Raw genomic sequence first — 11,463 nt, 5'->3', positions numbered from 1 at the left:
AGAGCGAAGCTATTTGGGTTGGAGAGTGGGAAAAAAGGTGCACCGGTTTGTCAGGTGGGATGGTTTGGAAAAAGGAAGGGTTTAAATATCTTGGTGTTTATTTGGGTGATGATGTTTTTGTTCAAAAGAACTGGGAAGGGGTTTTGGAAAAGGTTAAGTTTCGTTTGGGGAAATGGAAGTGGCTGCTCCCTCAACTATCATATAGGGGGCGCACACTTATAATTAACAACCTTGTGGCATCAGCCTTATGGCACAAATTTGCATGTATGGAACCCCCTGTTGGACTTATTGAGAGTATTCAGAGGGAAGTGGTACATTTCTTTTGGGATAAACTACACTGGGTCCCTCAAGTCATCCTTTTCCTATCAAAGGAGGATGGAGGACAAGGACTTATTAATCTTGCTTGCAGGAGGGACACTTTTCGGTTGCAGTTCATCCAGCGACTGCTCTCTGCTTCAAGTACTCTGGCCTGGAGACCACTGGCTCTTGGCATTCTGCGTGAAGTCAGTAACCTGGGCCTGGACATTGCTCTTTTTCAAATGGACACAAAGCAACTTGCGCTTGATGGACTGTCTCCTTTCTACAAGAGCCTTTTTAGGGCTTGGGGGCTTTTCAATCATGAGTGGGCAGGAGGACTATCTTCTGTGCACTGGTTACTTGAAGAACCTGTTGTTATGGGGTCACGATTTGATGTGTCATGTAACTTTGCTGGTCTAAAAACTCTGCTCTGTGAGAAAGGAGTCTTGCAATTACGCCATGTTGTTAATACAGCAGGTTGTAATTTACAGAATGTCCAGGCGACAGCCTCTTTCTTAGGAATAAGGTCTCAGAGATATGTGAAACGGTTTTTGGATAAACTAAGTGCGGTGTTAAGTTACCTGGAGAAAAGTCTCCTGGAAGACTATACTAAAGGTAACATTCTATGTAATACTAGTGATGGTCTTCCGAATATGAAACTTTCACCATCACTTTCAGAATGTGGTCACACTAGCCCTCTGCTAGTGCTTGGGGACTGTGATCGGATGCATTTAGATTCAGTCACTGGGAAGGTTGTATACAAGAATCTTGTGAAAGTGGCCAATAGGGCTACTCTGAAAGGTAGAACGGATACTGTGTGGAGAGACAAGTTAGGTATTGATGACAAAACCAAGCCTGTGTGGAGAGTTTTTTACAAGTCTCCATTGACAAAGAGAACTGGTGATCTTCAATGGAGGATCTTGCATGGTGCCATTGCTGTGAATGCCATAGTGTCTGTGATGAACCCAACAATATGTGATACTTGTCCATTCTGTACAGAGAGAGAGACGATTTATCATTGCTTTATGGAGTGTAATAGGCTTAGTTCATTGTTTTGCTTGCTAAGTCATTTGTTATTTTCTTTTGGAATTGTGTTTACCAAACAAGGGTTTATACTTGGTTTTTTCTACAATCAGAAACACAGAACAAAATGTGAGCTTATTAATTTTATTGTTGGTCAGGCCAAGCTTGCTATTTATATGAGCCGAAAAAATAAAGTCCAGCAGAACATGGGAGATGATGTTATAGCTGTTTTCAAGAACTTAATAAAGTCCAGAATTACTATTGATTTTCATTTTTATAAGCTAACAAGGGCAATTGAGTCTTTCACAGACAGATGGTGTACGGATGGTGCCCTGTGCTCTGTAACAAATGATGAACTTTCTTTTGCTCGATGTTTGAATAACTGATGTACTTGATGTACGGTGCTCTCAGTTGTTGTACAATAAAGTTTGTTTTAAAATTCAAAAAAATTCTCTCTCTCTCTCTCTCTCTCTCTCTCTCTCTCTCTCTCTCTCTCTCTCTCTCTCTCTCTCTAATTTCAAAAAAGGCTTTATTGGCATGACTGCATACAATACAACGTTGCCAAAGCATGTTTACATAAAATGTATAAGCACAATAAACATAAATAAATAAAAACAAACAATAAGTTATAGGTGGTAACAATGTGGTATAGAAAACATATAACAGGTTCATTGTTAATTATTAAACATTAAATATTAGTCTGGGACAGGGGGTTCATGTTATTGTGGAGCTCATGACAGGCTGATACATATTTTGCTGCCAGTCTACAGCAGTCCTCCCTCTCTCCCAGTAGAACTGAGAGTCTGTCCAGATCATTTAGATGTTGGAATTCTGGGAATATTTGTGTTATTTTGTCAAAATAATAGTCTCTAAGACTTTGGTTATGGTTGCAGTAAATCAGGAAGTGTAGCTCCGTCTCTACTGTTCCCTGGTTACAGAAGGAGCACAGCCTCTCCTCTCTGGGTAGCCAGGTCTGTCTGTGTCGGCCCGACTTCTACTGCCAGGTTGTGCTCACTCAGTCTGTATTTAGTTAAAGTTTTCCTCATTTTTTTATCAGATACTGTGGTCAGGTAATTTGCCACGGTGTACTGTCTGTTTAGTGATACATATGTTTCTAATTTGTTCTGGGATTTTGTTAATTTTGCCCAGTGATCTCTATATTTTTCTTTTTCTTTCATAATGATTTGGTTGGGTCTGATTATCTGAGATCTTGAGTTTTGAGGCTGAGGTCGTCGTTGTGTAATGACCTGGGTGGGTGATGGTTCACCCAGCCTCAGGACAAGTAAGCAGAGGGGACTCCTTTGTGGGTTCAACTCCTGGCAGCATAGGGCTTTGTAGGAAAAGGAGAGTGGGTCACTTGTTTTAATATGATTCCAGAAATTTAGGGCTCGTTTTTGGATCTTTAATATTAGAGGGTATTGGCCTAATTCAGCTCTACATGCAGAGTTGGGAGCTTTTCTCTGCACTTGGAGGATACTCTTGCAGAACTGTGTATGTAGTATTTCAATTGCGTGTTTGTCCCATTTTGTCCAATCATGTTGAATTTGTGTACCCCACACCTCGCTGCCATATAGTGCAATTGGTTCAATGATAGATTGGAAAATTTTGAGCCATGTTGTTACTGGTAGTTCAATTTGTATAGATTTTTTGATGGCATAGAAAGCCCTTTTTGCTTTGTCTCTCAATTCATTCTCTCTCTCTCTCTCTCTCTCTCTCTCTCTCTCTCTCTCTCTCTCTCTCTCTCTCTCTCTCTCTCTCTCTCTCTCTCTCTCTCTCTCTCTCTCTCTCTCTCTCTCTCTCTCACACACACACAATAAATATACACACACACACACACACACACACACACACACACACACACACACTTCGCATCACATCTGAGCTCTAGGATACTCTCTCTCTCCCTACACACAGACTTAAACACTCGACAGCCATACAGAGTGGCATATAGAAAAGCACTCTTTTAGACAAACTTGCCTTGCCTTGTTACAAACACACACACAAACACACACACACACACACACGTTTACCTTAAACTCGCCAAAGTTGAGCAGGCCTGGAAGCTGGAAGGAGCCCCACTTGTTGTAGTTGATCCCCGAGCGGAAGAAGTTCAAAGTGAAGGTAGCCGACATGGAGCAGAACAACTGAGACAGGGAGAGAGAGAGAAAAAGGGAGAGATAGAGAGAGACAAGGAGAGAGAGAGAGAGAGAGAGAAAAAGGGAGAGAGAGAGAGAGAGAAAGAAAGGAGAGAGAGAGGCAGAAAGCAAACGTTAACTTTCCTTTTCCGAGCTATGGATCTTACTCCAGGCCCTTTAGCACCACCGGTGGCAGTGGCAGCAGTGCTAAGCCAGCGGCTATGCTAACGTCACAGAAATGACGGTGGTATTATGAACAGTGACGTGGCACAACTCAGGACACTACAGATGCAGGTAGTTCTTTAAGCTGGCGGTGCAAAGAGGTCACAGAAATCAGGACCTTTCTCTCTGACCGGTGCTGTGCAACACACAACACATGCGGCCTTACGGGGTGTCCGTTTCCCACTCACCACTTTCCATGTGAGCGCCTGGTTCCAGAAGGACGACCCCTCCTCCAGACTGAAGAGCGTCCCCCCGATGGGCGCCCCGAAAGCAGCCGCCACGCCCGCCGCTGCCCCCGCCGACACAAAGTCCCGCTTATCCCTGGAGGGGTATCAACACAAACACACACACACACATACACGCACACACATACACGCAATACAATCACAGCTGTCATTCATCCCTCGCCTTAAGAGTACAATGGCACACACGTAATGGCTATTATCTCTCACTGATCATACATTAATAGATCTGTAATAATGTCTTTTTCACAAACACACACACACACACACACACACACACATACACGCACATACACACAATACAATCACAGCTGTCATTCATCCCTCGCCTTAAGAGTACAATGGCATACACTTGCCATCTCTCACTGATCATTCATTAATAATAAATCTGTAATAATGTCTTTTTCACACACACACACACACACACACACACACACACACACACACACACACACACACACACACACACACACACACTTTCTGTCTCTGAAAATGACTGCGGTAGTGGATTATAAAACTATTTAAAGTCGACATAAAAACTAAGCGGCCAAATGAACCACTTCCCTCGCCTTAAGAGTACAATGACACACACTTAATGGCTATTATCTCTAACTGATCAAACATTAATAATATGACCTGATCTGTAATAATGTCTTTTTCTTGCGATCAGTCAAGCAATATCAACCTGGAATACATAAACACACACTCACACACACACAAGGCTACTTACCGATCACTGCGAAAGTATGGGAAGTGAAACTGGATCTTCTTAAAGGTGATGCTTTGGAACTGGAGAAACAGATCGCTGACATCATCATGACCATCATCATCATCATCATCATCATCACTACCACCAGCACAACTACATCTATATCCTCCACCTCCTCCTGTATTTGAAATGGATTTCCCTAAAATCCTATTATCCCAGATAAGTTCAGCTCCACTTGTCTGTGAAGAAATCAATAATGTTTTAATCCCGCGGCCCAGTCTTGATCAGTTGTAAAATGTATTTATTTAACATTAATGTAACATTTATTTATTTATTTACTTATCTGTGTCTCTTTACTCTGTCTTTGTCTGTTTGTAACCCCCCCCCCCCCAGCAGCTTAGTTTGACGATGACCGTGCTGAGTAGTCCTTTACGGTGCCAGTGCGGTTAGTACGTTTATTTTATTTTATTCATTTATCTCTTGAAAATCTGTGTGTTTTTTTTTTTTTACAAGTGTTTGTAAACCCCCCCCCCCCCCCCTTTTTCTTTCCTACTGTGAGGCGCATTGTGTTACTTCCTTGTATGAAATGCGCCGTACAAATAAAGTTTGATTTCATTTGATTTGATGATTTGATTTGAATTAGGCTGTGAGTGTGTGAAATATGGGACTACTTTGCACTGAAATCCATATGTCTGGGCAGCCATCCAACCTTCTCTAATTGCCCTGACTGGAATGGAACTGCTTCCCTTCAGCTGGAGTTTACACACAGGACGCAGATCCTTATTTGGTAACTGCCCCCATAAGGTACCTTATTATGAGTCCCGTTTAGTACTGTCCCGTTATAATTACCACAAGCACGCCGTTAGTCTCATCTGCTTCATGCACTATTAAACCTGCTACTGCATAGAGATGTTTGAGCAACAAAGGAATCAGAAGAACAAGTCCCAAACACACCTATGCCTCGAGGCAGGAAGGCATACAAGAAACAGTATGGAGACAAAGGGACGATAATGTCCTATTCATTCATTCATGCATTCATTCAGTCATCCATTCATTCAGTCATTAATAATCTCCACATCAACCTTCACAAAGACATACAAGAGACAGTATGGAGACAAAGGGACGATAATGTCCTATTCATTCATTCATTCATTAATTCATCCATTCATTCAGTCATTAATAATCTCCACATCAACCTTCACAAAGACATACAAGAGACAGTCTTGACCTCTTGATGTGGAGGTTATAAATGTCCTATTCATTAATTCATCCATTCATAACCTCCACATCAACCTTCACACTGAGGAGTCTAACTCCACACGTCCTACTGTGGCTGTCTGTGAACACTACTCTGGTGGCGGTCAGGTCAGGTGTGTGCAGGGCCTACGGTCGCACCTGAGGCAGGCCTGCTCCAATGATAGCGCCGCTGTGGATCATTGGCCCCTCCTTCCCCACGAACAGACCTGAATAATCAAGTCATGCATCAGAACATGTTCCACGTAACATAGACACAGAGATGAGAATACACAAACAGACCTTAATAATCAAGTCATGCATCAGAACATGTTCCACGTAACACAGAGATAAGAATACACAAACAGACCAGCATCAGGACTCAAACAGACCAGACTATTAAACTCTGCATGGCTAATGGAATACTGAGGCACCAGACTCTCTTACAAGCTGCCACTCACAAAGACATTTATATTTATATCTACTCGACACAAAGACAGGCTCTCCAGTGTTTCATATCTATTCAACTCAAAGACATTTATATTTATATCTACTTGACTCAAAGACCAGTGTTTTAAGTCTACTCAACATAAAGACCGGCTCTCCAGTGTTTTAAGTCTACTCAACATAAAGACAGGCTCTCCAGTGTTTTAAGTCTACTCAACATAAAGACAGGCTCTCCAGTGTTTTAAGTCTACTCAACATAAAGACAGGCTCTCCAGTGTTTTAAGTCTACTCAACATAAAGACAGGATCGCCACTGTTTTATGTCTACTCAGCAGTTCTCTAGTTGAAGTAGCTTTGCCCGGTAAGGGAACTACAAGAACAAAGTTCAACATCAACTCTTGCAAGCAGCAGCAGCAGTCCCTGGCCTCCCTTTACTGTGTAGTGTGCAGACAGATAGGGGGGTTACTGTGTAGTGTGCAGACGCAAAAGGGCGGTCACTGTGTAGTGTGCAGACACAAAGGGGGTCCGGGGGGCTTACCTCCAGCCACGGCGAACAGCACTCCCACCACCTTACACACAAACGTGCGCAGACGCACAATCCCCGGGACCTTCACACCGTTCAGGTAGCTCTTGATCTCAGGGATCCCGGAGCCTGCAGCCACAGGCTGGAGGGTGGGCACAGGAAGGTCAGAGGTCAATTAGGAGCAGAATGTCAACAATGCAAATGGTGACATGAAAAAAAAAAAATGCCACAGACAAGGCATGAAAACACTCAATCTCTCTATCCCTTTTCGTTCTCTCACACACACACACACACACACACACACACACACACAGGCAAACAAACACACACACACACGTTGTGCCACCCCCCCCAACCCTGTCTGACCTCGACGAGCACGAGGACGCTGGCGATGAGGATGAAGGTCATGTTGAAGGCCAGCAGCTCCAGCAGCGATAGTGCCAGGCAGCCCTTCTCACTGCACTCCTCCACAGCTTGGTTAGGTCAAAGGTCAAGGAGAGGTCAGAGGTCAACCTGGAGCTCACGCAGACATTATCCTGAGGTGACCACAGGGCAGCCCTCTACACAATAAGGGTCAGGATTAGCTCAGCATATTTATTTCGTATCCTTCCTGCAAGGCGATGTCTGTGCAAACAGCTAACGAAGTTGGTGGTCTGTCACGCCTAACTTTACTTCCTCAGACAAGGTCATCATTTACATCACATTTGAAATGGGACAGATATATCTTACATTACCATGTGTTTCATGCCAGTCCTATATTTATTACATTCTATCAGTTCATAGTGCCTTGTTTCACAAGCCTGTCTCTGTTTCTGTGTCTGTCCGCACTAGTTTGAGCTGATTGCTTTATTGTTTCTTTGTTATAATAATGTTATAAAAGTTAACTAAGATATGCTTATAATGCAATATACATGTCAGTGAAGTTAATAAAGTCCAATTCAACTCTCGTCAGTGCTCACAACACAACACATGTAAGTCAACACTCCTGTCAGTGCTCACATCACAACACATGTTAGTCAACAATCAGTCTTGCTGCCAAAGCTATGTGCTAGGAGTCACTCAGCTCTGTGATTGTAACCAAGAAGCGTAGCTCTGTTCCATCACACTCGGTGTTATCAGAAAAAGATACAGTTCCCAACCACACTGAACTTGAGCTGGGTGAAGAGGCGGACAAAGAAATCCACAAACAGGCCAACCTAAAGCAAAAACACACGAACACACGAACACACACACGAACACACACACACACACACACACACACACACACACACACACTCAGAAATGATGTCCATGCAGTCGTCATGGCAATCTATCTAACACAGCTACTTAGCCTGTAATGCTCTGATTCTGTGCTATGTAGTTTCTATCTCATGGCTGCAGCCACTATTCCACCATGCAAATCCTTTTCCCATGCCTGTCTGTCTGTCTGTTCCTTCAAAAGGCCCAAGATCAGAGAGCAGGGCAGACTGATGAGATGTGACTGATAGTATTTCATGCCTCAGAGCCACTCCGTAGCCGTAGCTGAATGTGTGTGTGGTACTCACCAGACCTATTGACACTCCTATAGCAAACACCAGCATCCACTTCACCACTTCATACTTCTTGGCTCTCTGGAAACAGAGAGAGATGCAGGGGGTGAATCAAAAAGCATGACCATGAATGTGCAGCCAATATATAAATCAGCTGTGAGTCTCAGCAGTGATCAAATCAGCGGTGAGGACTCTCTCTCTTGAATGCTGAGATTTCATATGCAATGTGACTCATACAAATGAACATTCATTCCCAGTCCACAGATCCCCTTCTGAGTGAAGGCTAACCAGAACTGAGCTGTGAGTCCATGAGTGAGAAAGACTGAACATGAATCCCCAGAGAACCGAATCCCCCTGTGAGTCTTTCATGAACGCAACCCCTGCGTCAGAGCGGAGTTGGCGACCGGAGAAACGCGGTGCTAATCTCCCACTCACCTTATTGTCCATTCCCTCCAGCGCATCCATATATGTCTCGTTGATACAGCGGTCATAGTCCAAGCTCTAGCAAAACAAAAACAAAAACAAAACCACCATCACCAACACCATCATCGCAGGCAGGTTCCCGGTTTCCTTCACATAGCATTACAGAATGATTTAGGTTAAGATCCAGAGACATGATCTAGTGGTATCAATGGTATCGAAACAGTGCGTTTCAGCTGTGGTCTGCCTTACCTCGTAATCTTTCCTGGGCAAGATCTCATCTTCTTCTTCTCTGGTCTCTCCAAGGATGGTCTGCGTGGACAACACACAGGGAGAGCCATAATGACATTCAGATGGGCCTCACAGGTCGACTGAAGCACACTGCATATCCAGTTACACTCAGTCTCATTGTCGACAAGGCATATTGATTCAGTAGCAACGCGAAGTGGTACATCTGACCAAAAACAAAGAGCCCCTCTTTACAGCATTCTGTGTTTTCTGAGGACAAACTCAAAGTTAACTCGGTGTTTCTTGTGTACTGCCCCTCCCTGCAGAGTAAACGTAAAGGAGCCTGGTGGAGGCGCCAGCTCTGAATGATCTTACGGGACGGCTCCGTTGGCCATCTGTCTCACACAAAGCAGAGGGGTAATAGGCTATAAATTAGCAATGAGTCACCTGCATGACGGGCACTGATTTCTCGATAGCCCTACAAAGAGGTGCTTATATTTGTACAGGCAACATTTAAGTGTAAGTCACTAGTTAAGCGCTTTCCTTTCGATTACCAGATACAGCAGATGGCTGCAGGCACAACTGAAAACATGAAACTGTTGGCTGGGGGATTTTGTGAACTCATGCTAGGTGAGACTGTACATCGGACGTTTTAGCCATAGATGTGCAAACCGAAACCATCAACTATGAAAGCTCTGTCTTAACTTCCACTCCTTGCCCATTGCCCTCTAAATTACTTTATTGCTGTGTCTGGTAGAAGTTGCCTTACAACGTGGAGCGAAATGTTGACTCCTAAACATAGGGTGGAGCTTTCAGACACAATCTTGCATCATCACACAGAAGCCGCTATTCCGACTTCTCTCTCTCTAAACCAAAGCAGTTGAGCATGGAGCATGAATTAAATCTGCCGAGCATTCCTACCAGCTCCTCTGGCGTCCTGGTTTCCGTATCCCTGCAGCAGCACTGACAACACAAACAGCTCCTGCAACACGCCATCTTCACTGTTTCAGCACCACCGCCACTTCCCTCTTGTCATGTGACGAACAAAGGCTACTAAGCGGTAGTCGTGCACGTGTGTGCTGCGCAAACTCTGCGCAAAATGTTGGCACAGACTTCCAGGCTTTAAGTGTGTGTGTGTGTGTGTGCGCGCGCGCGTGCGTGCTTTCACGTGAGGGGAAAGGGGCATGATTTTACAAGCCGCTTGAAGTCACTTATGGCAAGAAAATGATATTGTATTGTATCTGTGACTTCAGACCTCTGTAAATGTATTGTATTATACATATTTGTTTTGACAAATCCTACTTTGCCATAATTGACACAGAAGAGTACATGGCAACTAACAAAAGTGCAAATTAAATGTGAGTTGATCATTACACTCACATAGGTTTCAAACCAAGACTGATCGAAATTATATTTTGATCCATTCTGTCGCATTGACAAATATGTGGTAGCAGGGATATTTCACTGTTGAATTTGAAAGGGTGCAAAGGTTTTAAGTGCTGGTAAACCAAAAGAGATTCTGTCAAATTGCCTGCAGCTTAATTTGTGGTGTAGCCTTAACTAGTAGGTTACTCTATTTTCTGTGGTCTGATAACTCTTTTTTTTCTTGATTTTTTCAAATGTTCCTTGTCTTGTGGCAAAACTGCCACCAGAACCTGTAGACCAATCGAAATGCAGTGGGAGGAGTTGGATCGACCAATCAAAATGCAGTAGGAGGGTTCGGATCGAGATTTAACTCCACCCCTTGGATCTCATGCGGTATGTGCTGTTTAATGTAAACAGGTCTGGCAACCTTTTGTTGAACTGCATGATGGTTAGTTCCTTTGACCCTTTGCCTGATATACATTTACATTTTTTAATGTTTCTCATATTCGTGGGCGGGATATGTTGTAACTCTTTACACACACAAACAAACAAAACATTTTTTTTTTTGCAAATAATTTTATTTCTATTGCAGGATTAAGATATGGTGAACACTTACCACAGAACATATGAACATTGCAGAATGAGACAGGAGTGAAAATCAGCAAGTGAATGCCTTAAGAAGAATCACACCATAGTCTGGGGTTTAGACATTCTACTACTGTGAATAGTTATGATGTAGAGAGAGAGAGAGAGAGAGAGAGAAAGAGAGAGAGAGAGAGTATTCAGAGTAAACAGAAAGCATATGTTATTTGTGCCCATTCAAATCATATCTTTACATCATAAATTATATATATCCACAAATAAATCCACAAAATCTCATATATATAGATATATGGGCTAGCCGCTAGTGGAACGGAATCTCCCATTGTATTTTGTCTATAACTTTGATCTTTGACATCAAAAGTAAGGCAGGCTGTGCTTGAATTTAAGTCGGTGTTCTTAACCCCCCCCCCCCCAACCTTGGAGCCTCGGAAGCCCGTGTTAGGATCTGGTCTGGGTTCATATTCCTGCTGCGCAATTATGGCGCATCG

The 11,463-nt window shown here is 43.4% G+C and overlaps 1 protein-coding gene across 1 annotated transcript; it reads right to left on the bottom strand.

The window, feature by feature from the left end:
• Nucleotides 1-3,221: 3,221 nt before the first annotated feature.
• Nucleotides 3,222-10,080, bottom strand: LOC122131826 (chloride transport protein 6-like). The gene is made up of 11 exons (XM_042706517.1): nucleotides 9,929-10,080; nucleotides 9,032-9,091; nucleotides 8,795-8,860; nucleotides 8,375-8,440; nucleotides 7,960-8,026; nucleotides 7,197-7,303; nucleotides 6,846-6,972; nucleotides 6,024-6,091; nucleotides 4,650-4,708; nucleotides 3,866-3,998; nucleotides 3,222-3,464 (listed from the first exon to the last, which is right to left on the bottom strand). The coding sequence occupies exons 1-11, from the start codon at nucleotides 10,001-10,003 to the stop codon at nucleotides 3,237-3,239; spliced, it is 1,056 nt and encodes a 351-aa protein (XP_042562451.1). The 5' UTR covers nucleotides 10,004-10,080; the 3' UTR covers nucleotides 3,222-3,236.
• Between the last annotated feature and the right edge of the window lie 1,383 nt (nucleotides 10,081-11,463).

This window comes from Clupea harengus, unplaced genomic scaffold, assembly GCF_900700415.2.
Source record: "Clupea harengus unplaced genomic scaffold, Ch_v2.0.2, whole genome shotgun sequence".
NCBI classification, from domain to species: Eukaryota; Metazoa; Chordata; class Actinopteri; order Clupeiformes; family Clupeidae; genus Clupea; species Clupea harengus.
This window is presented reverse-complemented; position numbering and strand designations above follow the sequence as displayed.